Genomic DNA, 27,992 nt, shown 5'->3' on the forward strand with positions numbered 1-27,992 from the left:
GTGGTCAGTCCTCGCTGCAGGTCCGCAGGTAGGCTGGCCTTCTGGGTCCCCAGAGGTGAGCAAGGAAGGGCGGAGCGTCAGGAAGCGCTCTTCCCCCACGTCCACACGGACAAGACCACACACACACTCCATCATGGAGGACATCCCGGAAGAATCCAACTTGGAAAGAATTTAATTAACAAAATACAGTAGAGGGAAATGGTCCAGGTGGGCTGGAGGGCAAGGGGGACGCCAGGCTGGCCCCCTGGCAGAAGCCCCCCGGCCCATTCTCCTCCCTCCTTTATGGCCTCCATGGCCTCCCAAGGATGGCCTCCGGTCGAGGCTGACCACGGCAACTGCTAGTGGGAGGCCGGAGCGCTCCGTGCTGGCTTGGCACGGCATGCACACAAAGCCAGGAGACTCCAAGGACTTCACCAATCAGTTCATTTTGGCAAAAAACGAAAAATAGAAAAAAAAAAAAAAGAGAGAGAGAAAACAGAAAGCTAAAATCCGTAAGCAGGAAGAGAAGCCACTGAAGTGAACGTTGTTTTCTCCAGAGTGGAGGTGGACTATCCCTACGCCCCCCGCTCGGGTGTGCCCCCCGCCTGGCGTGCTGTCCTCTCCCGGCCCCAGGTTCATAGCAGCAGTGCGCAGCCTCGGCAGGCAGCGTGGCCGGCTCAGTCTGTGCGGAGGATCATGGGGGGATGCTCGCTGTCCTCGTCCAGGCGCAGGGCGCTGGCTTCCTCCTCCAGGCACGCACCACCCACGGCACCCAGGTCGTCTGTATAGGCTGCAGAAAAGCCGTGGAATTAAGACCCCAGGCACGAGGCATGTGCAGTGTGCCTCTCCTCACCCTGCCCACCATGTACGATGCACGGCTGCTGGTGGTACAGGCCGCAGGTAGGGTGACCTCCATGCCTCTGTTCCACAGGTGTGCAGGAACACATCCCAGGATGCTCTGCATTTTGTGGGGCCACCCCAAAGAGGGGTCTTGGGTAGCAGGTGTGGCTTCCACGCAGGGCCACAGGGTCTGGGGAAAGTAGGCTTTTATAAGGAGCAAGAGGGCCTGGTGCCCTCCTCTGTGGCGCAGGGCGCAGGCAGGTTGAGAGAGAGTGGGCAGGCCAGGCAGCCTAAGCCACTGTGCACAGCAGCCTGTGCACGTGCACCCAGCTACGTGGGAGGTTGCCAGGAGGATTGCAATCGAGGCCAGCCTAGGTTCACAGTTAGCAACACCCCATCTAAATGAAGACATGGGCACGGGGAGCTACATGGAGGAACCGCATAGCGAGGAGGATCTTAGTCCAAGACTGGTTCTGGGAAAGAACAGGAGAACCTGTTTAAAAAGTAACTAAAGAAACACTTGGGGTGTGATTTCTGCACAGGAAGTATAAAGTTCAGGCTTCTAAAAGAAAAACCACCCTCAGCCTTGCAAGGCCTTGGAAACAGTTCACAAAGGCAATGGCTTATTCACAATGCCAAGTTGGGGAGGGGAGGGGTGGCGTGAAAGTTTCAATGAGCCCCCAGGAGGGAGCATGGCAGGGTCACTTACCTTCTAGGTTCGCGTCCTGCCCCTTGCCAAGTCTGGTGGGAGACGAGGGCGCGTAGGCACCTTTGGCTGCCGCAGTGTTGTAAGTCTGAGTTACTAGCGGGCAGTCGTGGGAGGCGGAGTCTACGATTTCACTAGTTGTCTCCATGCTGCCATCCAGCCTAGAGGGGTGGCAAGGTCTGAGACACCACAGCATGCCTCTTGCCAGGCAGATGCCCAAAGTGTGCTCTGGAATGCTGAGATGCTCCCCAGTCTATTTACATGGTGTATTTTGCACTGTGAGAGTTATAGCTAGTGAGAAAATAGGATTTTGTTTTTATAATGGGTGATCAAAAATAAAAAAGAGGGGCTGGGGATATGGCCTAGTGGCAAGAGTGCCTGCCTCGGATACACGAGGCCCTAGGTTCGATTCCCCAGCACCACATATACAGAAAACGGCCAGAAGCGGCGCTGTGGCTCAAGTGGCAGAGTGCTAGCCTTGAGTGGGAAGAAGCCAGGGACAGTGCTTAGGCCCTGAGTCCAAGGCCCAGGACTGGCAAAAAAAAAAAAAAAAGAATGTATTTTTATAGGCATGCTCACACACTCTTGTGTGGAGGCACAGTGCAGGAGTGTGCAGTCCCAGCTCTCAGGAGGCTGAAGCATGAGAGTTGAATCCCAGGTCAGCCTGGGATGCATAGTGAGGCCTTGTCTCAAAAATGCCGAGAACCCCCCAAACTAAAACTCCCCAAGATTACAGAAGCAGTTTAGTATCGTGGTCAAAACTTTTGGGTAAGCACACTGAAGCATCAAATTCCACCACTTCCCAATCAACGTGCATTCTCTTTCCAGTGAAGAAGGCCGCATCCTGGCTGGGCAGTGGGCTTCAGAGTGGGACAGGGACAGCGTGCCGGGAACCTCACCTGTGCTGGCGCATGAGTGCGCACTCGCCGCCCTCCTGGGGGTCCAGGTTGTACATGTACAAATAGCCATCCGATGCTCCCACCAGTAGCCGGGGAATCTTCTGGATCCTAGCGAGAAGCGAATACAAACTCTGGACTTCTGGAAAAGATGCTTATTAGCTCTGATGTCAGTTGGAGCAGGGCTGGGAAGGCATGGCCTGGTGGAGCCCAGTCCACAGAGGCCAGGCGCTGCTGGGCCTGGATGCCACATGGACACCATGGCCCAAACTCCACTGCACTGTGACTGCCCATGCCCAGAACCTTCCGCTGTGCCAGTCTGCTCATGAGCGAGGAAAAGGACACTTGAGGGGTTACGGGAGTGTGAAGGTGACTGATCTTCAGTGAACACTCCCATGGGCCCTGCTGCAAACAATCCTGAGGCTTTGTTTGCAATCCTGTACCACTGCCACCACCTGGGGCTCAGGTGTCCTGTCCTCTCCCCCACCCCTGTTTGCCCCCTAGGTCTTTATCAACACCCATTGATTGAGGGCGGGGGGGGGGGGGGAGAGGGAGGGAGAAGCCTCATTGCTGAGGCCATCTACTGAGGCACTGTGGCTCTTCCCACTCTCACAGCTCACAGCGGTGAAGTGGGACGGTCCCATGCCCTGCCACCCAGTGGCAGGCCCTGTTTCCCCCACTCACGTGGCCAAGGAGCAGATGTTCTTGTGGCCACAGAATGGCAGGCGGACGGTAGCAAAGGCTCGGCCCTGGTTGAACATTTCTGTCACCTGGGAGGGCAGGTAGCTGGTGGAGGCCATGAGCACCTTCCCAAAGTAGCCAGTCCAGGTGGTGGGCTCCTCTGGAGGCCTGCAAGGAAATGCCTGGGTTGTCACTGAGATCCCCTGTCACATGGTCAGAAGGAGGTGGCCATGTCCTCCCCCAGGGGGCTCTGCAGTGACAGGTACAGGAAGTCCCTGCTGGACTTCCGGAGCTGCAAGTCCCAAAGCTTCAAATGACTTCCCTAAGGTCTATTTTTGGCGGTTACTCCATGTAGGATTTTGAAGTTATCTTACATACTGGAAGAGTCTGAATAAGCGAGATGGACCCGGTAGGATGTTCTTTGTAGCAGGAGCCCCTGCCATGCACACCCAAGCAACAGAGCATCAGATCACTGACATGGGAGAGAGCCTGCCCCAGCCCTCGCTGCCTCATGGAGGGTGGTTGTTCCATCCAGCAAGGGTCTGTCCCTCATTCTCCAGCATTATCCCCACATCAGGAGGCTGTCTAGTGGGGGCGCTCTATCTCACCTAAGGCTGGTGTGCCCCCCAGTGCACAGGCTGGCACAGACATGGAGCAGCCCCGCCTTGACTCACTTCTCCTTCACCGTCTCGAGCTTGAAGATGTGCACAGTCTCCGTGTTGCTGGACGCAGACAGGAACATGCCATCCATGCTGAAGGCCAGTGAGCAGATGTTCACACACCTGGGGAGAGTGGGTGTGAGGGCTGGCCCTGCGGGAGGAGCTGGCGACCCCCTCCCACCCACAGTCCCTACTGCTGCCTGAGACCCCTCCCTGTGCCACGCCATGGGTAATATGCCAAGCCTGGTGACACCCCAGAACCCACAGGAACCAGGGCGGTGTGAGTGAGGTGAGCTGAGGCTGGGCGGTGAGGGCGCACAGGGAGGCCAGCGGCTTCATCTCAGTGAAGTGCCATCACCAAACGTGTAACCACTAAGGCCCTACAGCCACACACCCCAAACCCCCAGGCCACTGGGTAAGGAAGGCTCTGCCTTCAGCGGTCCAGTGTTTTCAGTGTTTGCACGTGCCAGCCTCGTCTTCTAGCTCTGGGTTGGAAGAGGCTGGAGGTTCTTGCTTTCCTGGGCTGATGATGTGTGTTTGTGTGTGCGTGCACATACAGACATGAAATTCATATATACATACATGTACGCACAGACACATAGTTTGTTCCAAGCAAAGGCATGCTAGAAAGAATAAGTGGAAGGTTCTGGAGAAGTTGAGAGACCCTAGGGCAGATCCCAGGGTGTAGATAGTGGCCAGGGCTAGGCAGCACAGTGAAGCCCTGAGGTTCCCAATGTGGGCAGGGCCACTATTACAGTGAAGCCAGATGGAAGTTCAGGTGGAGCAAGAGCTAAGGGTGCTCAGGGCAAGGTTGCCGCAGGCCTGGATACAAGGTAGGAGGGATGTGAGAGGAAACAGGTGAACTGGACAGTGTGGCGGTCTGAGGGCGCAGTCGGGGTGGGGGCAGCTTAGGAGAGGCTCCCTGCTGGCTGGGCAGGCACAGGTGGAATACGCAGCTCGGCCTAGCAAGGGGATGGGCTTCCAGCAGGAAGTGGACTCCGAGGGGAGACTAGGCAGGCTGCTGCCACCTGGTCCTGCCTGTCCCAGGGGGCCTCCAGTGCTCTAGCCTTTGGTGCCATGGTCAGGCAGGACCAGGCACCTGGACACCTAGTCTGCCTGCAGAGAAATCCCTGCATAACAAGACTGACCAGAAGCTGGGGTGACTCGGCCTTGTGGGGCTAGGTCGCAGGTAACCCGAGACTGGATTTGGGATGTGAGTCTGTACCTTACCTCTTTACTCCTCTCCGGAACTCAAAGAGTTTCTGTCCCTCTGGAATGGAAAATACCCTAATCACGGTCCCCTGGGATGGGAAGAAAGAAGGAAAATCAAAGAACCACATTTGGCAGGTAAGGGGACTCCACGATTCTGTCCCCTCAGACTGCTGATAGCACCTGGATCTGCTCCCAGAAACAGCTCAAGGGAGGGGGCCACATGGAGGGCAGGTCGCACTGCCACCCTGGCCTTCTAAGGCAAGCTGCTCTAGCGCACTGCAGGCCTACCCTGGGCCCCAATGCAGGCCAAGGGGCCTCAGTCATCCAAACTGGAAGCAGGGCTGCCCACTGGAAGCACTGTGGAGGACTCACCGACCCCATAACTCACTCACCTGCCTTAAAACGACAAAGTACAAAATGACTTCTATTACAATTAATTTTTACTTTCTTTTTATGGGGCAGTGGAATTACAGGTTCACAACTGGCTTGTTGTTTGAGAAGGGGTCTCACTAACTCTTTGCCTAGGCTAGCCTCCAAATGTGATCCTTGAGACTTCCTCTTGAGTGGTAGAAATTATAGGTGTGGCTGTTGTATTCACCCAAGAAAACTTTACTTTCCCCCTGCTAGTACAAGGGTTTGAACTCAGGGCCTCATACTTGCTCAGCCTGCTTGCATGGCTGGTCCTCTACCATCTGGACCATGCCCCTCTAGCCTGACTTTCCTTGTCTGCCTCCCTGCAGTGCACAGGAACTGAAGTGAGAGTGGGTGACAAGAGCCCAGAAAAGAACTTGAGGGGACTGTCAGTGTGCAGCAAGCACGTGATGGCATTACAGAGCCCAAAGGCTGACAAGATGGAGCAAGAACCTTGTAGTTCGCATCGCATCAAATGTGTGCAACAGGAACAGTCCAAAGCCCACCAATTTGCAAGGTTCTCTTCAGACCTACGCATTTGGAAAGTACCTGCCTGTTTACAAACACGGTGAAGGCCAGGCAGAGCCAGCCACACGGCTCCTGGGGTTCATATGCATTTCTAGGAGTAAGGACACCATAAGCGTGTACCTCAAGAATTAGAGGATGCAAGGTTTGATACACATACACACACACACACACGCACACTACCACCAAGGCAAAGCATTCCCTGTGTGGCCTGAATTCTAGACCAACGCAACTTAACAGCCCGCCCCTGGGTACTGGCAGCTGGGAGTCACTTTGTGCCAGCGGCACAGTGCCTGAGGCAGGCCTCGATGGGCCTGGCAGGGTAGGGTGGGAGATCACACTCAATCCCACGTACAAAGAACTGTATGGTCTTGAAATTCCAAGTTCTTTAGGCTTTGTAGGAGCTAATAATTATTAGGTAACAGAATTATAGAAGAAAAGGTGATGTTTGGGTAGCCTAGCATCATCAAAAGTGAAGCCAGGCCAGGCACTGATGGCTCACATCTGATCATAGTTCGAAGCCAGCCTGGGCAGGTAAGTCCGTGAGATTCTTACCTCCCATTAACTACCAAAGCCAGAAGTGAAGCTGCAGCTCAAGCAGCTGAGGGCTAGCCTTAAATGAAAAAACCGGGGACGCGTGTGAGGCCTTGAGTTCAAGCTCCAGTACCAGTAAACACGCACACATGCACACATAGAAAGTAAAAAAGTGTAACTGCCTGGGGTGCCCCTCATCTCGACACCAGCTGTGAACACTGTTGCTCAGAAGCGGCAGAGGGGTGGCTTGGGATGGGTAGTTGGAACTGTTACAATCTGGAACACAGCAGCAAACACAGCTGCCAACTCAGACCTCAGCTGTCTTTTCCAGGAAGAAAGTGAGTGACTGTGTCTCCAGTGCTGATTTTCATAGCCACACTAGCTACACGCTCTATTGGGGATGTCACCATGGGCCTCTCCTCTGTTGGTGTAAGTGATGGGGGTGGTATGGTGGTGGTGTCTGTGACTGTCCTCATAAACCCTATGCCCAGCTCCACACCTGGCACAGTGAACTCAAATGCTGGACAAAATCAGCTGGCCTTGTCGGACCTGCACACCTGAAGGGGCCTTCTAAGCTGACCTTTTACGAGTGCTCGATGTGTTTGGTTTGGGGCTGTACTTACTCAGCGAAGCATTTACTCACTACAGTGCTGAGTATGAACGGGACCGCACTGCTCTGCCCCAGCGAGCGAGCACAGCCTGAGCAGGGCACTGGAGGGACCTTCACCGCACAGATCTCAGCAGTATGACTGCTAACTTAGTTGTATATTCACTTTAAAAGACCAAAGGCAGCCAGGCACCGGTGGCTCACGCCTGTAATCTTAGCTGCTCAGGAGGCTGAGATCTGAGGATCACGGTTCAAAGCCAGCCTGGGCAGGAAAGTCCCTGAGACTCTTATCTCCAATTAACCACCAGAACACTGGAAGTGGCGCTGTGGCTCAAGTGGTAGAGTGCTAGCCTTGAGCTAAAGAGCTCAGGGACTGTGCTCAGGCCCAGAGTTCAAGCCCCACAACTGACAAAAAAAAAAAAAAAGAAACAAACAAACAAACAAACAAAGGAAAAAGACCAAAGGCAGTGGGCATGGTGGTCTTCTCCTGTAGTCCAGCTACTTGAGAGACCAACATAGGAGGATTTTATGAGTCCAGGAGTTGAAGGCCAGTCTGGACAACATAGCAAGACCTCATCTCCCAAACAAAACCCAAACTAGACAGGGTGGGGATGACTGAAATCCTAGCACTTGGGAAGCTGAGGCAGGGCGATAGTTAAGTTCAAGCCCAGCCTGGGCTCCATAGGGGGTCACTGTGTGGGCCAGGAGGCACTCAGGATTGTCCTACCTTTGTATCACAATGTGTACTGCCAGGCCTCATGGGGCCACCTGCCTTTAACCTACAAATCTGTTACTGGAGTCCAAATAATTAGCAGGAAATGTCAGCAACAGTAACATAATAGAGACAACACAAGAAGTCCCAGAAGGACATGTTAGAGTAAATCACAGCACGCACAACTTTAGTAGTATTTGTAACTTACAGAATGGTGAGAGTAAAAAGCATGATGAACTGCAGTACGATTCAACTTTGTTAAATAAACAGAAAAGGCAGGCACACTAAGAGTGTTGACCAGCTGGAGCAGAATCCTCCTCCTCCCAGGATAATGGTCCCCAGCTGGTGGCCAACCCCGGCCACTGGGAGGTGTGCCCTCAGGGGAACAATGGGACCCCAACCCCTTCCTCTCTTGCTCTCTGCTTCCTATTATAATAAGAGGGGTGGGCTCTGTTCTGCCCCCGACTCCTACCTAGAAATTCTGCCTTGCCACAGGCCCAAAGTGATGGAGCCAACTGGTAATGGCCAAATCACGAGCCCAAACCAAAATACCACTTTCTCCCTGTAAGCGCTCTCAGGTGTTGAGAGCAGGCTGCCACCACCTCTGCTGCCGGCCTCTGGCCTGCAGACCTACCTTCTCAGAAGCAGTGGCCAGTTTGCTCCCACTTGCATCAAAAGCCAGCGCAGCTAAAGGACTGTCATGAGCCGGGATCATGTTTGCAGCTCTCTGCAGAGGGAAACAGTAACAGGTGAGCGCCACCATGGCCAAAGGCTGAACAGCCACAGTGGCCGGTATACACATCAGACCCACACACTGCCCTGTGGGGCTCATGGACAGCTGCTCAGACTGACAAGCAAAGCCACTTCCCTGGTTTCCTGGGGTCACGAGTGGACCTGACCTGCTTGGTCACCGAGAGTGGCAGAACAGGCTGTGTGGTACTGAGCCAGGGAACTTAGATGTCAAAGCTGCCATGGATATGTGTCCCAAAAAGAGCTCCCCAAGTATAAGAGGGGCCTCACCAGATTAATGGTATCGAACACCTGCACCTCTCCAATGGTGGCACTCCCTGGATATGCCAAGTAGCAGTTGTCGTTGTTTATTGACAGCGCACACAGGCCTGTGAGGACATGGATAGGGGGTGTGTTAGCTCCAAGAGTGCTGTGCCATTCTTATAAGCATTTGGATGGTTACAAACAGTGCCAGCACGAAGGTGGCTAGCTTGCTCTAACAACTTTTGGGAGACCACGCTGCTATGTAGCCCAGGCTGTCCTGGAAACTCAAGATCCTCCTGTGTTGCCCTCCAAAGAACTTAGGACCACAGGAGTGTGCCAGTACTCCTGGCTTCAGGCAATTCCTTTTTTTTTTCTTTGCTGGTCCTCAGGCTTGAACTCAGAGCCTTACTGCTGTCTCTAGACTTCTGTGCTCAAGGCCAGTCCTCTACCACTAGAGCCACAGCTCCATTTGCTGTTTGTTGGTGGTTAATTCAAGTCACACACTTTCCTGCCAGGGCTGGCTTCGAACCATAATCCTCAGATTTCAGCCTCCTGAGTACCTTTGATTATAGGTGTGAGTGACTGGTGCCCAGCAGGATCACTACTTCTTAAATGTGTTTCTGAAGAAACCATAAGTAGGGAGGGGCCCTTTCACCCATATTTTTTTTTTTTTCCTGTCAGTCCTGGGGCTTGAACTCAGGGCCTGGGCACTGTCCCCAAGCTCTTTTGCTCAAAGCTACTACTCTATCACTTTGAACCATAGCTCCACTTCTAATTTAAGGTAACTAGAGATAAGTAGCAAGGATACTGGTGTGAGCCACCAGCACCCAGCAACTACAGATATCTTTGAAAGGTCTAGAGAAGCAGGTTCTCTTCTCTCAGAGGCTTACCTGCAGGATTTGGGGGGGTCTCCCTGATGGTGTGCAGTACCTTCATGTCCCGGATGTTGTGTATATACAGAGACTCCTCCAGACACACAATCAGCCTCTACAAAGAGACAGCACATGATGAGAAGCACACATGACACAAGTCCCAGTTGGCACACAGCCTGTGGGCACATGGTTCACGTCTGCTGGAGCATGACGCCATCCACTCCTAGAACACCATGCAGGCGCTCGCTCCCCAGGGCTGAGCCCATGGGCCTGCTCCCACAACTGCATCTGGGTGTGCTAGTTCTCAGTGGATGTTAGAGCTGAGCAAAGTGGGCTTTAGAGGGGGCTGGTACAGGCGGGCTCCTCTATAGATGGGAATGAAGCCCTGCTAAGACAAAGTCAAAAGCCTAGCAATGTGTGAGAAGTTGAGTTTCCCTTATGGACGGTAGTCTCCATGTTTCACTCCTGTAAAGAACATGGGGGCAGCTTCAAAGGATGAGCGAGAACAACAAAAAGGGTGGCATCCATCAAAATGCAGTGTACTTAATAAACTGATTTGTTGGATTGAAACCCCTTTGTCCAACTACTTAGAGATCATTTAAAAAAAAAAAGCATATCACAGATGATATAATTATGCAGGAACAGTTGGGTATGAGCATGGTTCCTGTCACCCATGCACGAAGTGATGAGAATAAGCCATGACTTCCCAGCTTAGGCAGCTTTGCCAGTTACCAGAGCAACCCTGGCTCCTATCAGGTAAGACAGGGGCCCCCAGCCCTCCAGCTCACTGCTGGCTGTGGTCTGCTTCCCTGTGCCAAACCAGCTGCCACACACAATGCACCGCAGCCTCCAGGGTAAGTTCAAGGGCCACATACCAGGTGTGGGATAGGCAGTCGTGTTGGTTTTAGGCAAAATATAAGCCAAATGAACAACTTAAAAGAGGGAAAATAGAGCTGAGTATGTGTTCACACTTATAATTCTACCATAAGATCTTGCATTCAAAATGTCAGTCAACTTGGGCTACATAACAAGATCTTATCTCAACTCCCCCCCCCCAAAAAAAAACAAAACCAAACACCAAAAAATAGAGCTGGGCACTGGTGGCTCATGCCTGTATTCCTACTCAGGATGCTGAGATCTGAGTATTGAAGTTTCAAGTCAGCCTGGACAGGAAAGTCCATGAGACTCTTATCTCTTATTAACCACAAAAAGTTCAAGTGGAGCTGTGGCTCAAGTGGTAGAGTGCTATCCTGAACATAAAACTTTAGCTCAAGCCCAGAGTTCAAGCCCTATAGGACTGGCAAAAACAAAACAAAACAAGTCAAGTATACTTCCAAAGGAAAACAGGCAGAGCAAGAGGCAGCAGGAAGTGAGCCACTGTGCTGTTTGGGCAAGCAAATGCAGAGGTCAAGCCTGGACCCCAGGGATGAGCAAGACAGTGGGGCAGGGGTGAGGGCACATGGAGATGGTTTGAACAAGGGGCTGAGGGGAGGACTGAGTTGCTGGGCTGCTGGGTGCAGGTGTATGCACACAACACGGGGACAGGCAGTAGGGTGAATAGCTGGGGGTGCCAGCCCTGACCTCTGCTCTGTCCAAGGCATGGTGGGACCCTGAGAGTGGGCAGCGCACCCAGCCGATTGCCACTCACCTGCCTGTTGAGCTTCACAGCCAGGATGGTGTTGGAGTAACTGTAATTGCAGATCTCCGTTCCCTTCTTAAAGTGGCAAACCTTCAGTTTTCTGGGAGCTTTGAGGCTAACGATGGCCACTAAGCTGCTCGAGAACAATCTTTCCACGATGCACACATCTTCTGTGTCAGCTGGAATCATGAGAGCATGCACATGGGTATCTATGCACAACCTCCAGACACGCACATGCCTAGGGGCCTGTGAACTAGTGTCCTAGAGTCTCGGATCATCAGAGGGCACAAAGATCACCCCAGCATGACAACTCACACAGAAGACGATCTGCAAGGGAACTTACTTCAGAGGATCCCTTTAAATAAGCAGTTGCACACTAGCCCATTTACAAAGCAATCTAACAGAGGCAGAGATGAGAGCTCAACGCTTCCTGGTCTAACTTCACAGTGGAGCAAAAAGCAACAGGTGTGTGCTGGGATCTTTTCCTGGGCTGCTGGCAGGTATCACAGCGCTATGCTGGTCAGCCTGGTGATCCTGATCTTAGCCACAAAACCTAGCCCTGACCTGCTGTGCTGCTGGCAGCCTGTAACACAACAGGGGAGCACAGAAATGCAGTGTTGCTTTAAAAAAAAAAACAAGGAGGAGGTCTCAGGCTTGTGGGAACTCATAGTCCTGCCTTAGCCTCTCAAGTGCTGGGATTACAGGCATGAACGACCACACTTGTACTGTAAGTAGTTTTGACTTAACCTATTTTCACCTTAGGAAGGGAGTGTCCAGGTGTCTAGGGAAGGGCCTGGTAAGGACCATTTCAGCCTGGATTCCGACAGCAAAGGTGCTGAGCACTGGCCTAGTACTAACACAGTGAACGTCTGTGCACAGAGGCCCAGCACTTGTAGCTGTTCGTGCCTAAGGGTTTGCTATCACTTGGAGTGAGGTAGAAGCCAGTGAAGTTAAGAGCAATCCTCTAAGCACTTTATAGTTTACTCAAAGCCACTTCCACTGAGCCAGTGGACACAAACCATATCCACCTTTTCCTGTGTCAGGCAACAAACTTATTCCAAAATAAAATGCAAGTGACTGTTACCAGCAGAGCAATGCCAGCTCCGCGGCTTGCAGCATCTCGGATCGCACTAGCCCCTGCAGGAGCTGCCTGCAGTGCAGGGCAAGGGGCACTGCTGCTCTGGGGCTATCCTCTCTGCATTTTTTTTTTTTTGCCAGTCCTGAGGCTTGAACTCAGGGCCTGAGCACTGTCCCTGGCTTCTTTTTGCTCAAGGCTAGCACTCCACCATTTGAGCCACAGCGTCACTTCTGGCCTTTTCTATATATGTGGTGCTGAGGAATTGAACTCAGGGTTTCATGTATACAAGGCAAACACTCTTGCCACTAGGCCATATCCCCAGCCCCTCTCTGCATTTTTGAGACCATCTGTCTGCAGCAGGAGCAGACACTCCTACCAGCCTTTCCCCAGGCAGGACATCATGAGGCCAGGGCAGATGCAGGTCGGGGTGCGGGGAGAATGGGAACCCTCGCTGTCACCAGCTCTTCCCTGGAGTGCGGGCACTTACTAGCTTGGAGAGCAGAGGTGAGAGGTTCCCTCAGAGTCTCTATGTGAGGCTATGGTGACAAATCCACACCCACTCATGAAAGCATGGTCCCATGAGCTCACAGAAGTGGAGCAGGACACAGCACGCTGCCTGTTCAGGGCGAACACTTAGAATTTTGCCCAGGGACAAGAACAAGCATTGCTACTGTTCATGGACACTAACTACCCTTCCCGGGGCAGATCTGAATCCTGCCTCACAAAACTGGGAAAGAGGCAAGGATGCCTTCTTTTCCCAGTGCCCTACAGGCTTGGCTGTGAGGAGTGCAGGGAGAGAGGAAGGTGTTATGGAGCCTCCTGCAGTGCCAGGGCCTGCAAAAGTAACTACTAGAACTAATAATGCACTAGCAGAGCCATAGCAGGCAGGATGCAAACCCCCAAATGGACAAAGGTGTGGCTCAGGGCCTCAGTACACACCTAACAGGCACAAGGGCCTAAGTTCCCTCCCAAGCTCTGAACCACACACATGTGAGTGTGCACATATACACACACAATGTGACAGGATCACCACAATGGAGCGGCCCAAATGCTCAAGACAGTTAGTGAGGTGAGGGACACACAGCGAGCACATCTCACAACACTGGTAAGAGGCCGTCACTTAGGAAAAAGGTGTGGTAGCTTCTTATAAAAGTAAGCAAGTGAGGCTGTGAATGTGGCTTTGCAGCAGAGTGCCTACCTACCATGCATGAAGCCCTGGGTTTCATTCCTCAGCACCACATACACAGAAAAAGCTGGAAGTGGCACTGTGGCAAGAGGTAAGAGTGCTAGCCCTGAGCAAAAGGAAGCCAGGGGCAATGCTCAAGCCCTGAGTTCAAGCCCTAGGACTGGCAAAAAAAAAAAAAAAAAAAAAGAAGAAAAGTGAGCAAGTGGCTAGGCACCTGTGGCTGAAATCCTAGCTATTCAGGAGGCTGAGATCTAAGAATTGAAATTCAAAGCCAGTCTGGGAACGAAAGTCCATGAGACTCTTATTTGTAATTAACCACCAAAAAGTCACAGTGTGTGGCTTAAGTGGTAGAGCACTAGCCTTGAACAAAAAAGCTCAGGAATAGCACCCAGGTCCTGAGTTCAAGCCCGAGGATTCCTGTGTACGCACACACAGTACAGTACTTATCCAACAATCCCACTACAGTATTTTCCCACAAGGCATGAAAACATATTCCTACAAAAGACAGGTATATTGAGTAACTGTAACTCCTCCGCATATTACCTTTATAATCACAATTTAAAAAAAAAATCGGTATAACCACCTGTATGTAGTCCCAGCACTCAGGAGGCTGAGGCAAGAGGACTGCAAGTTTGAGACTAGTCTAGGCCACAGTGAGAAAAAAGGACATATATGAGAACGTTAATAGCAGCTTTATCCAAAGCAGCTACACCACTACAGGAATAATATTCACACCCTGCTGAGCACGGGAAACCTAGTACACACAGATCTAGCACAGTCATGAATGTGCTGTGTACCCACTTCACCTCCCGGGGCAAGAAGGCTTGGGGGCTCTGCAGCACTCCCTTGACAGTGTACATGGAGCAGGATGGTGGCATGTGGCAAAAGATGAGGCTGGAGTGATGGCGGCCATACCACCTGAGCTGCGGGTGGTGTCTGCTGGCTGGGAAGGACACAGCATGTTCGCAATGTCAATGCTGCACAGAGAGGGTGAAAGCCACCAGACAGGGGGCCTGCCCATCTTTCCTTCCCTACTACAGCTTTCAGATGGCTTTCTGGAAATTTTTGTGAGAAGCAGTAGAGGCCTATTTCTCTCAGACTTTTAAGAACCAGTGCAAGGTCATACATATATGCCCTAGATGGAGCAAATACAAAAACCCTTGCCATTTGGTGTCAACCCTTCTCTTTTCTGAAATTTCAAAGGAGGGCTCTTCCTGCCAGGTGCCCCTATGGCACCATGAAGCAGGCGGGCCACCCCCCTCCACTTATCTGAAAGGCCCAGACAGCAAGCCAGCCCACAGGAGCAGAAAGCAGATTAGTGCTGTGGACATCGGGGTATTGGGGGAGCCGGGGAGAAACTGCTAATGGAAGCAGGCTGGCTTAGGGGAATGATAAACATGTTTTAAAACTAAATTACAGTAAGCTGTAAAACTTAGTAAATATACTAAGCCTCATTGAACTGTGCTCTTTCAACAGGTTTCTTCGGATGCCTTATAGGTGTGAATCACATTTCACAGGGCTGTGCATGCATACAGAGGCACATGTGCATGCCAGGCAGCCTGCTAAACTTTGACATATGAAGAACTGATGCAAGAAGCTGATGAGAGTTGCAGGGCACTCTACCAAGTCATGAGCTAGGCCAGGAGGACACAGGTATGCAGGGCAACCCCTCCTGGGACCTGCCCGTGGCCCAGGTGTCCTGATGGGGTCATGGAATCTGGGGGTGGAGGCCGACTGGTCAGTCTTCTGGTGGCTATCTACACTGTGGCTTTCCAAAGCAGTCAGTAGCCAAGCAGAGGCCAAGGCCTCCCATCCACCAGGAGTGTTCTACCTCACTCTCTGGAACCCCTACCACACAAGACCACTTGGCCCCCAGGGCACCGATGCCAGGAGCACAAGGCAGGATAGTCACAGGAGAAACATGATTTATGGTGACAACACTGTCAAAACCGAGCAGAGCATACTCGGCCCGGCAGAAAGGAATGAGCACAAACATTGGTGACCTCAAGTGGCAAGGCCAGGCTCTCAGGACTTGTCTAGGTGGCCTCTGCCCCAGTTCCTGTGAACTTTCCTCCTGGGCACTGGTAGCATGAGCTCTGAGTTGGAGAATGAATCACTGGGCAGGAAGAAGTTCTGCTGTGAGTTCACAGGGCTGATTGGAGAGTGGAGAAAAAGATAGTAAATAATACAAGATGCTTCCCGTGAGCCTGTTGGATGCTGGATCTGTGTCCCCAGACTCCATCACCACAGACCTCACTGGAATCCATACACAGCCACCACATGGCCCAACAACTAGGAAGGCAGGTGGAAGCATCAGTGTCTAACCAGAAGATGCAGATAATGGCACCAGCGTGGGGCTAAGGAAAGGGCTGTGTGGCTGGATCCTCCAGAAGATAGTGGTTCTGCCAGTTTTCAGGACTGAGTGCTTTTCTATATGTATCTAGCTCAACTCACGACATGCAAGGAAAGTATACAATGCTAACCTCCTGGCACAATTTTGCAAATTACAAAGCGGTCACTTATTTGTCCTACCTACCAGGGGATGAAGAGATGGGATGAGAGGCCTCGCCTGGGTGCATTATGCATCTTCAAAGCACCATACAGGCGTTACCAGGCAAACCATCTAGTAGCTGGGCTGCTGGGCTCTGTGGGAAGCACCAACAGTACAGGCAGTGAGGCTAACAATGCTGCCGGCCGGGCTGGGGATATAGCCTAGTGGCAAGAGTGCCTGCCTCGGATACACGAGGCCCTAGGTTCGATTCCCCAGCACCACATATACAGAAAACGGCCAGAAGTGGCGCTGTGGCTCAGGTGGCGGAGTGCTAGCCTTGAGCGGGAAGAAGCCAGGGACAGTGCTCAGGCCCTGAGTCCAAGGCCCAGGACTGGCCAAAAAAAAAAAAAACAAAACAAAAACAATGCTGCCGGCCACAGGCTGTGGTTCCTGGTTCATTTTCAAGGGGTGGAAGAACACTTGCCCAGCTTGTTTCTTTCCAGGACCGGCTCTGGCTCATTCTTTCTGTCACAGCCATAGAGATCTGATTTTCTTGTAGACTTCTGGGAGGGGACAAGCTAACCCTGGGACATCAAGCAAGGGTCCTTGCTGCTCCCCTGCATGAAAATGCTATGAAACAACATTGCACTTGCTCACGCACATGAACACACACACACACAGGCCAATCTGCTCCTTTTACCTCTTAATGGAAGGATGCCTTAGGTTTGAAGTGTACACCTGAAAACTCTGTCCACTTCATCTAGTTTTAAAACCAAAGCTCACTAGAGAATCAACACAATCCCAATGCTGTCTTCCCTTGCTGGCCACTATGTAGTAGTTCTTCCTTACAGACACTGTCAACACATCACATGTTGCTCCACCAAAAGCCTGACAAGAATCCACTTCAACAAGAATGAAGACCAGCTCTGTGTGTGTGTGTGTGTGTGTGTGTGTGTGTGTGTGTGTGTGTTTGTGCATTAATTCCAGGATTTAAACTTAAACTTGTGTCCTGTTTGCTTGATCTGCTGGTGTTCTACCATATGAGCCACACCTCCAGTCTGGCATCTTACTGGTTAATGGGTGACAGTCTTTTTATTCTTCCCTGGCTGGCCTTGAACTGCTATCCTCTAGGTCTCAGCCTCTTGAGTAGCTGGGATTACAGGTGTGAGCCATTGGACCCAGCTATGTTGGGGCTGTAATGTGTGCCTGAGTTCTGTGAGGACATCTGTAGCTATTGGCATGATCAAGGTACCTCATGGGGACATGAATTTAGTCAATGTTTCAGCCATTCATGAAGGCCAGGGATTCCTTTTCAAGAGACAGGGCTACCATTCACCTTCTGTGGGGCGGGAAGGTCCTATTGATCAGGAATGCTGGGTGCTCAAGGTCAGTGAACTGGGTCACACCTAGCTCACCCCTGGGTCATGTGGGGAGGGGTGCAGAGGAAAGGCCTCCAGAATGGGGAGCCTCAGTAGAAGGTTTAGTAAGCACTAGAGGCTGTGACCACAGAGAAGCAAAGTTAAGACAGTGGCAGGAGGCTGCAGCAAGCCTGGTCCACCTCTCTCTGGAAAAGGCCTAGGGTGCTTCTTCCAAGCAACAAGACAATGGACAATGGGCTATGGGAGAAGGGATGGATGCACACCAAGAGAGGGTGCCTGAAGGCAGGAGGCCAGACCTTCCCTTCCTGATGGCTAACCTCTAGAATTCACAACTGAGTGTTCTCCTTCTGTTAGCAGGGTATGTGCACATGTGTGGACTGTCAGTTCCACCTGCATTTGCTTAACACTATGCCCCAGCCTCAGGAATCTCACACACACACACACACACACACACACACACACACACTCCATCCCCATCCTCCTCGAGATAGATAAGTTCACAAGGGCAGGAATGGCATCTCTCCTGGTCTCCAGTAACTAGACTGGGTGGTGTGAGTGAGCACAGGTGTGAACTCAGAGGGTTGTCTTCTCACGCCACTAACAGGCACAAACACAGGCAGCATAGCCAACATGGCCTGCACACCAACAAGAGACACTGGTATTGTCAGCAGGATGGAAACCCAGCTCCACAACTGCCCCTGTAAACACAGCCAGAATGATAAAGACCCACAACCCACTGTCCAAACTACAGCCAGAACACTAAGAGTGGCACACTCCTTACTCCCTGAAATGAGGCACGCAGGCTCTCAGGTCTGTTCCAAATTCTCCATGCAGATGCAGGCCCCACAGCCAGCCAGGAACAAGGCGCTCAACACCACAGAACCAACCCAGTAAGAGTGGGCATGGGGGACCTGACAGCCCCCTGAGGAGGACACACAGGTGGTGCTGAGCATCCAAAGACATTCCCATCACCAGCCAGAAGGGGACAGGGAACACTGGGAGAGCACAATGCCACCTGGACATATGGTAAGACCAAATATTGGCAATGGCACACAACAGAGGGACTGGACCACTTACTGCTGGCAGGTAGGTAAAATGGTACAGCCACTTTAGAAAAAGTCAGTTTCTCCAAAGCCTCATGTGCTATCACATAGGACTCAGTACTGCACTGCTGGGCACTTACCTCCAAAAAGGAAAACTTAGGTCCACACAAAGACTTATACAAGAACTAGGCATGGTGATGCAGACCACTAATCCTAGCACCTGGGAGACAAAGGCAACAGGATCATGAGTTTGAGGCCAGCCTGGGTGAGATCCTGCCTCAGAAAAACAAACAACAAAACCCACTACATGAATGTTCACAGTAACCTTATCTGGAATCAGCCTGTATATCCTCCAGCAGAACAGTTAACCATGAAACACCACTTGGAAACAAAAGGGGCAAGCTATTGGTAAGCTTGGAGGAATGACTAAGTAATGGTGCTAACCAAAACAACAGTCTCGCTGGGAATATGGCCTAGTGGCAAAAGTGCTTGCTTCCTATACATGAAGCCCTGGGTTTAATTCCTCAGCACCACCTATATACAAAAAGGCCAGAAGTGGTGCTGTAGCTCAAGTGGCAGAGTGCTAGCCCAGAGCAAAAAGAAGCCAGGGACAGTGCTTAAGCCCTGAGTTCAAGCCCCAGGACTGGCAAAAAAAATAAATAAATAAAAATAAAAATAAATAAATAAACAAAACAACAGTCACAAAGGTTCTGTTCTATTGTGGTCTGAACATGGTGTGCTTGCGGGTCCCAGGGTAGCAATACAAGATGGTACAGCTGTTAGAGGAAAGGCCCATGGGGAGGACCTTAGGTCATTAAAAGGTTGTCATAACAGGTGCATCCTTGGCCACAGCCAACTGTTTCTGGCTTCCAGATGTGACCACCTGCTCCTGTGTGGCACTGTGCCCCTACTATGATGTGATGTGGTCAGGAAGCCCAGAACAAAACTGTGGTGATCATCATGCTCCTAGAGCTCCAAGACTAAGTATATCTTTTCTTCACAAGTTGTCTTATCCCAAGAGTATTTTGTGCTAGCAACAAAAAACTTTAGTACAACTTTCTAACCTGAGAGAGGAAGACAAATTCAGTCGCCAGGATTAGGGGCTGTGGTAGGATGCTGAGTGGTTCTGCTCTGCATCTTGTGCAGGATAAAGGAATCACTGTAAGATTAGAACTCGGAACATGGCTACAATAAACCTGCAGGATGACTTGGCACTATTCTGGTGGTGACACTATCCTGAGGCTTTGCAATATGTTCCCACTGGGGGAAACTGACAAAGGGTTCCAGGGACCTGGACTTCTCAGATCTCCAGGAGAATCTCCAATAATCTCAGTGAGGGTCTGTACTTACAGTTCTTTCTGCAAATACTGTTTCATAGAGCCACTGATTTCTAATCAGACAATTGCATCCACACGCATTATTTCTGTTCTACAAATAGCAAAAAAAAACTGAGGCCTATAAATGAGGTAATCCATTTAAAGCCAACAATAAGTGAATAAGCAAGGAGCCCAAGCTCACAGCCCTTCTACTGCTCCATGGCCACTCAGCTCACAGCCCTCCCTCTACTCCACAGGGCTGGTGACATGTGGGCAGCTCAGATGCTGAAAATGAAAACTAAAGAAGTTAAATCATTCCTATAGGAGCTGAAAAGGTCTGAGTGTTCTAGAAGCAATCTAAATGGTTTAAATGGCATTGGGGGAGGGGAGAGGGGATTAAAGAGTAGTGCATATGGTGTTTTTTTTTGTTGTTTTTTTTTTTTAAATTTTAAAGTCAGGTCAGGCACCGATGGCTCACACCTATAATCCTAACTACTCAGGAGGCTGAGGTCTGAGGATTACGGTTCAAAGCCAGCCTGGGCAGGAAAGTCCTTGAGACTCTCATCTCCAACTGACCACCAGAAAACCAGAAGTGGCGCTGTGGCTCAAGTGGTAGAACACTAGCCTTGAACTGAAGAACTCAGGGATAGTGCCCAGGCCCAGAGTTCAAGCCTCATCACCAACCAAAAAGAAAAAAGTCTATAAACTCTGAGTGAACATTTATACTTATACAAATGCACAGGAGAAGACCTGGTTGTTACCCCTGGAGAGATGGGACGGGGACCAGAGGACTGGCCCAGACGGTGCTGGACTTAAACTAGAGTGTTTAAGACTTTATTCCATGTCACATACAATTGGTCTGTATTATTTTAAGAAGGGAAAAATAAAGCAAACACTTACTGCATTCATAGATCTGTTCCAGCTTATCCACAGAAGAAAGGGAGAAAAACTTATAACCGGACTTACTACCGACCGCTAGGGACCTGCAAAAAAGCCAAATTCAGAAATAAGGGCTGGGTGAGGGAAAGGGTGACACTGTCCCAAAACAAATGTACTCTTTACCTGACTTATGTAATTGCAACCCCTCTGCACATCACCTTTATAATAACAACTAAAAATCTTTGAAAAATAAAAGAGTTCCTTCTCATACAAGCTCACCGAAGCTTGCTCCCACCTCCTGTGGTTCTAGGGCATGGCAGCAAGCCCATCCCTACCCACTGCTGCCCGCATACCATGGCAGGGCACAGGAGCAGGCAATGGAAGCACATGCAGGGCTCTTGGTTGACACCTGCAAAGGTTTTCTGGAACCTACCATGCTGCATGGTGACAATGGGTGACAGGGATGTACTGAGAACTTCAAAACACCAGCACTGAATTCTAAATCCTCCACCTAAGACAGCTGCCAGCCAGGCGCCCCTTCTCTAACATGGTCCCCACCATTCCCACTGAGCTATGACCAAGTCGGGGGGGGGGGGGGAAGGCAGGGCGCAGGGCAGAGTCAGGTGAACGCTGTGCTGCTGCCTTCTGAGGGCCTGGTGCTGGGTGCCCTCCTCAGCTACCCCTGTATGGGGTGTAGGGACATCAAGGGAGGTGTTTCCCCATGGGGTTACCACTTTGAGGATGGCAGGGAGAAGCAAGCAGAGCTGCAGAAGCAGGTAGGGGAGAGGAGAGAGCAGGAGGGGTGTGGTGGCGACAGAAGAATCACACACAGAGCTTCTCATGCCCTCTGGGTGAAAATCAGCAGACAGACATTTCATCCTTCATGTATCTAAACTCCAAGACAGGCGCAGGGCAACTTTAATATGTCATCTACTGAAGACCTGAGACTTCCTTCTTTTCCATACACATGTGGACTAAAGACACTGTGAGAATGGAATGGTTATCAGCACTGTTAACATTTTAAGTTACAGCCAGGGGTGGTGGTACCCACCTGTAATCCTAGCACCAAGGAGGTACCAAGATCACAAGTCTCGGCTGCAGACAATGTAACTGAACAAAAACCTACCTATGAGTATATGTGACTTTTCTTTGAAAACAACAACAAAAACTGCCTGTTTATAACTAATTATCTCAGGTATTACTAGTAATATTTGCAAACATTTCGAAAAGTAGTAATAAAAATAAGATTGTAGCAATAAAATTGGTTTTCAAGCAAATATTTCCCAGATAACTTAAGATTCACTATTTTAAGCAACTTAAGTTTTACTCCCACTATTTCTGAATTTAAAAAAGTTTCTAGAGGGATGGATGAAAATATTCAAAGAGATAACACTAATCAAGATATATTATATTCAGAGGCAATTCCTCTGCACAACTACTTTAAAAGAATGTATACTTTCCTGTTTTTAAACAACAGGGAAGGTCATTTATTTATTTTTATGACAAAGTCAGGCTATGGAATCCAGGCTGGCCCCAAACTTGAGGTCTTCCTCCCTTATTCTCCTGAGTGCTGGGATGGCAGGTATGCTCTCCATACATGGCTCACAAATTCTTTTGAACTGTCTTGTGTACCCCCACCAGATGGCCAGTCTTCAGTGGTTTATGGAGACACTTTTGGTGACTGGGGCTGTAGCTCGGCGGCAGAGCATGTACACATGCTCCATCCCAAGCACCAAAGTCTATTTCCTGCTTTGGTTTTGCAGAGCTGCTTTCCCTTGGGACCATCTACCACCATTAAAGCCGTGCTCCATCTGACTTCTTGCTGTCTTAGAAACCACATCACCATATGCTTATGAGCCTTAAGTATAAAGTAAGCTTGGGGGAGTACTCCCAAGGGCTAAGCCTTAGAATTGGGTACTGGAACAAATGTAAAGTATCTTAGTACTCAATTGTGCTCCTTCCCTTCCCTGATGAACAGAAGCTGTTCAAACTAAGGCTTTGCCCACCATGCCTGCTTTGGGTGATCACAAACTGGTTTAGCATGTTACATACCTCTAGAATTCTACCCCAAGGTCTACACAAGCAGGGGTGCACTCCAGCCAGTAAGAAATAAAAACACACAAAGAAAACACTGGTAGTTCTGTGATAAAGACCCAGTACAGCAGGAGTAGGCCCTTTCCTAGTATTATAGGGGAACGAGGGAGAATAGTTTTATACTATGCTGGGGAGGGGGGTAGCTCTACGGTCAAGTAAGAGTGAGGCCCTGGGTTCAGTGCCCAGCACACGTGTGTCTGTGTGTGCGCATGCGTACATTTGATATTTCCAACACAAAAGAGATTTTGCTTTTAATTACTACTCATAATTCACCAGACCATAAAATGCCAGATGTTAAGAATGGGAAAGGTAGACTGTAGATAAGTATGAGATTTGCTCTGATAATCCTAATTATTGCTGATAATCAGCAATATACATAAGCACTTTTTTTTTTTTTTTTGGCCAGTCCTGGGCCTTGGACTCAGGGCCTGAGCACTGTCCCTGGCTTCTTCCCGCTCAAGGTTAGCACTCTGCCACTTGAGCCACAGCGCCGCTTCTGGCCATTTTCTGTATATGTGGTGCTGGGGAATCGAACCTAGGGCCTCGTATATCCGAGGCAGGCACTCTTGCCACTAGGCTATATCCCCAGTCCACATAAGCACTTTTAAAAAAGTTAATAGTGAACTTTTTTTTTTGCCAGTCCTGGGGCTTGGACTCAGGGCCTGAGCACTGTCCCTGGCTTCTTTTTTGCTCAAGGCTAGCACTCTGCCACTTGAGCCACAGCGCCACTTCTGGCCATTTTCTGTATATGTGGTGCTGGGGAATCGAACCCAGGGCCTCATGTATATGAGGCAGGTACTCTTGCCACTAGGCCATATCCCCAGCCCAAAAGTGAACTTTTTTTTTTTTTGGCCAGTCCTGGGGCTTGGACTCAGGGCCTGAGCACTGTCCCTGGCTTATTCCCGCTCAAGGCTAGCACTCTGCCACTTGAGCCACATCACCGCTTCTGGCCGTTTTCTGCATATGTGGTGCTGGGGAATCGAACCTAGGGCCTCGTGTATCCGAGGCAGGCACTCTTGCCACTAGGCTATATCCCCAGCCCCCAAAAGTGAACTTTTACTGACCAAAGAAAATATAGTACCACTGGTCTATAGTACCCTATTTCATTATTAAATGGGGGTCCAAATCCAGCGATCCTGTTCTGTTCTGCTGCCTCCAGAGACCAGGCCTGTCTTTAGCACAGGGTGGGGAAGCCACTGGCAGCACAAGACTTCAATCCCCTCACCTCCTTCCTCACCCTTCTAGCCTAGCCCTCTTCCTAGACCTTGGATCAGGCCCTTTCAATTATCTTTCAGACATTTAATGCCAATTTGGGGAGGAAGCCAAACAATTTCTTTTGCCTCATCTACCATCTTCAATCCAAAGTCTGTCACAGAATTTAACTTAATCACTCCCCATCTAAAAAGCAGCCACTTGCAGTAACAGGTGGAAATGTGACAATCTTTTTCTTCCTTTTCCAGTAGTCACTTAGATGCTTCCTTCCACTGTCTTCCTTCTTTCTGAAAGACCACACCTGATTACAGGGGTGAGTACTTGATTACAGAGATGAAGGAAATCAGGCAGTGCTCTAACAGGAAGCAGCTGCCCTGAGGCTGCAAGCAAGCCGGCAGGGCCTGGCACCCTCACTTGGGACCTCCAAAGCTCCAGTCTACGGCAGGCCCAGCTCCTGCCATAGACTTCTTACAGGTTTCCACTCTGGCCTGCCCCTGGCCAGTCCTAAGGCCTTCCAAAGCCAGCTGGATCCAAAGCACAGCCCTTTCCTACAACACATTTCTTCCAACGCAGGGCCTGTGGGGCAGCCACCTAGACAAAGGTGACCGCGCTGGACTGCCTTCCTCAACTATGTCCTCAGCACCTCAGGCACAGGGACCCTAACTCTAAGGCTGAAGACCCTTAAAAAGCCATCTTGTTCCGCAGATGAGAACAGAGCATAGCAGCTAATCCCTGAATGACATCGAGGCTGGGGAGGCCAAACACCCTCTTCTTTCTATCCCTTTCAGCAGTGTTGTCTAGGATAGACATGGCCATACCAGCACTCCCCACTATGCCCCCCACTATTTCTGCTTACAGTCCAGAGACCCTTTGTCACATACGTTACTAGTTAGCTTCACTTTTTTTCCCCCCTGTGGAGGTCCTGGGGTTTGAACTCACAACCTTGCATTTGCTAAGCAGATACTCAAAACACATAAGTGATCTCCCAGTCCTAGGGATTTATGCTCTTGTCAGGATGACCTTGGATCATAATCCTCTCACCTATGGTCTCCCACATAGCTGGGATCACAGACGTGCACAGCCAACCCTATCTTATTAAGGTGGGGTTTTGCTTTTTGCCTGGGCTTGGCAGGCCAAGATCTTCCCAATCTCTACCCAAATTAGCAGGGTCACAGGTGTGCCCCTGGTCTAAATTCAGTATCAAAAAGCCAGGAAGGGCTCCAGTACCAGCCTTCCGCAGTTACTTTTATGAGACCCAGGGTAGGAACTAACCAGGCAAAGTCAGGACGACGACGACCAGAGGCTCTTGTTGTCTTTTTCACTCTTCTAGTTTAAAACAAACAAACAAAAAAAAACAAAATAAAAAAACAAAACATGATAAAAAGCAAATAAAACTCAAGTTGCACTTTTAGAACCATGAAAGGAAAATCAATCGCATCATTTGAAATCACACTGACCAGTATAAAGAGAAAGGACAAGACAGAGACAGTTTGGAATGCCAGGGAGGGATATGGAGTTTAAAAGATACAAACCAAGTGACTCTCCGGTGGAGCATGATTCTGTCTCCTGAACTGACCTCTTAACTTCTGTCCTTCACAAATGGGGACCAAGGCTGACATGGATGCCTTCCTAAAAATGGTGTTCCTCTAGTTTCTACATAATTCTGATCTGACTAGGGAATAAAGTTAAAAAGTCCTTGAACAAAAATGCATTCCTCTAAGAAAATAAATTCTGGAGTGGGGAAGGAGAGAAGGCATAAGGTCTCTCCACAAGAACTTTTGTATTTCTTTCCAATGTAGCTTTAAAACAAGTCTGGCAGCCCAGCTGGCTGATCAATGTAGTGGAACTCGACTTGGCACCCCTCTGACTTACGCTAATACTACATACATCAAGGTCTCCACAGAGATAAAATTATCACACAGGCATCACTAGTACTAGGATTCCAAGTCTGAATGAAAAGGTCCTGTTTCAGGCAAGAATGGTGTATGTTTATTATATAGGCAACTTAATTGCTCATTTAAAGTAACAAAAATGTTCTCCTATAATTGACTTCCTTCTGACATAAATAAGTAGTAAGAAGCTGAAAAGGCCATGGAAACATTTTGGAAAGTCTCTTCATTTAGACAAACCCCAAATACTATGAGCTTATAAACCAAATCATAATAGGTTTTGAATTTCTTCTTCCCTACTTGGATAGTTTATTCCAATTATAGCAAACTGCAACAGGTTGCAAAAATAGGTTTTTTCTTTTTCTGGAAGTACTTGGATTTGACTTCAAGGCCTTGCACTTTGCTAGGCAGGTGTTCTACCACTTGAGCCATAGCTCTAGCCCTTTTTGTTTTAGTTTTCAAATACTGTCTTTTATGTTTATTTGGGCTGGTCTAAACCCAAACCCTACCTAAAGACTTCTACAGAGCTGAAATACAGGCATGGACCAGCTCATTGAGATGAGACATAGTCATTAACTCTTTGCCAAGCTGGCCTCACACTGTGATCCTCTGGATCTCTACCTCCTGAGGAGCTGGGATTACGCTCAAACGCCACCACACCCAACACAGTTTTCTTGTGCTGCTATAGTATTTGGTAGCTTTAATCTTTATAAACTACTATGCCAGTATTTCTAAACTTGGTTTTCAGAATTCTGCAGAGTGGAGAGAACACTGGAAGAGAGAACTCAGGAGACAAGATTCCACTCTGACCCTCATTCCACTATTAAGCATCTGTAATGACCCAGACAACTTTAGTGTTTTATCTGTAGCTGGACCAGGTGAGGAGCCTTCTTCCAACTTTCAATATGGCTCCACTGTGCCTGTGTCTTTACTAATCTGGAGGATTTGGGGGAGGAACTATTGAGCACCTGCTGCATGCCTCCATCTGGGCATTTTTCCATTCTGCAAGTAACTTTCAAATTAGGGAAATATATATATATGTAAATATACAGTCACACATATCTTTTTCTACTTTACTGATGTCATTTTGCCAGTACCAACCAACTACTTAGCATGATGCCAAGTGATCCACTCCTGGTCTTCCTCTTACATCACTTCCTGTTAGTCATTCCCAAGATGGCTCTTCTCCCTTCCAGTGTCATAACTCATCTTTCTTTCTCATCTTCCAACTATCCTCACAGGTCATCGAGGCAGCCTCTGAGCCACCTGTTTCTCACCCACATCACAGCAACTTGGAAAAAAACAGGGTAGCGCATCCACAGGCATTGGGTGTGAACATGGGGGGTTGTCTTGCCCCAGGAATGGCCCCTCTCCTGAAGCACCAAAACTCTTGGGGAAAAGTCTCTGGAAGAATTCTCGTGGCTCAGTTTCCCCCTGAATCAGAGGGAGGTCACGACTTTTTTTTTTTTTTTTGGTTTTTTGATAAGTTTGCCTGGAAAAGACAACCAAGTTACCTGGCGAAAATGAGATTAGCAGGATGGAAGGCTATGGAACAGAAAAAAAAAAAAAAAAGCGAGCACAGGGGGCCCAAGAGGCCAGAGGGCTCAGATATTGGGGAGACAAGGAGAAAGGCCAGAGGGAAGAAGGTAGGCGGCGGGCAGAGGGCTGAGCAAGGAGGGGGGCAGGCGAGGAGGCCGCCCCCACTCCCGGGCAGATAAGGCGAAGCGCCCCAACTCTGCATGAGGAGAGATCTGAAGACCCCCTCCCCCTCCCCAATCTCCACTCAACCTCCGTCACGTCCCAGTCCGGGCGAGAGGCCGGGCCCTGACCCCGCGAGGCAACCCCCTAGGCCGGGCCCTGACCTCTCGCCCCCGACCCCGACCCCGGGCCGGGCCTTACGTGTTGTCCTGGTTGAAGTTGGCGAACAGCAGCTGGCCGGCGCCGGCCTCGCCGCTCTGGCTCGCCAGGTTCATGGCTGCGCGCGCGGCGGGTGGGCCCGCGGGGGCGCGCGCGCGGGGCCGGGTCGGGCTGCGCTCAGGGTCGGCGCCGGGACCCGCTCGCCACCACAGTCGCCGCCACTCGCTGCTCGGGGACCAACCGCCGCCTCATCCCGTCCCCGCTCTTGTTTATGCTCCGGAGCCGGGCTGCCTAAAGCGCCT

General features: G+C 50.2%; 1 protein-coding gene across 2 annotated transcripts; it reads right to left on the reverse strand.

The window, feature by feature from the left end:
• Nucleotides 1–148: 148 nt before the first annotated feature.
• Wipi2 (WD repeat domain, phosphoinositide interacting 2) lies at nt 149–27,982 on the reverse strand. Of its 2 annotated transcripts, XM_048329995.1 has the most exons (13): nt 27,733–27,971; nt 25,217–25,270; nt 20,660–20,742; nt 11,276–11,445; nt 9,646–9,742; nt 8,783–8,880; nt 8,397–8,489; nt 4,992–5,062; nt 3,777–3,884; nt 3,106–3,270; nt 2,425–2,532; nt 1,529–1,686; nt 149–769 (listed from the first exon to the last, which is right to left on the reverse strand). In XM_048329995.1, the coding sequence occupies exons 1-13, from the start codon at nt 27,804–27,806 to the stop codon at nt 657–659; spliced, it is 1,392 nt and encodes a 463-aa protein (XP_048185952.1). In that variant the 5' UTR covers nt 27,807–27,971; the 3' UTR covers nt 149–656. The 2 variants fall into 2 exon arrangements, with proteins under 2 accessions (XP_048185952.1, XP_048185961.1); XM_048330004.1 differs by lacking the exon at nt 25,217–25,270 and having other exon boundaries at nt 27,733–27,982.
• Nucleotides 27,983–27,992: the final 10 nt, after the last annotated feature.

The sequence above is a fragment of the Perognathus longimembris genome, chromosome 1 (assembly GCF_023159225.1).
Source record: "Perognathus longimembris pacificus isolate PPM17 chromosome 1, ASM2315922v1, whole genome shotgun sequence".
NCBI classification, from domain to species: domain Eukaryota; kingdom Metazoa; phylum Chordata; class Mammalia; order Rodentia; family Heteromyidae; genus Perognathus; species Perognathus longimembris.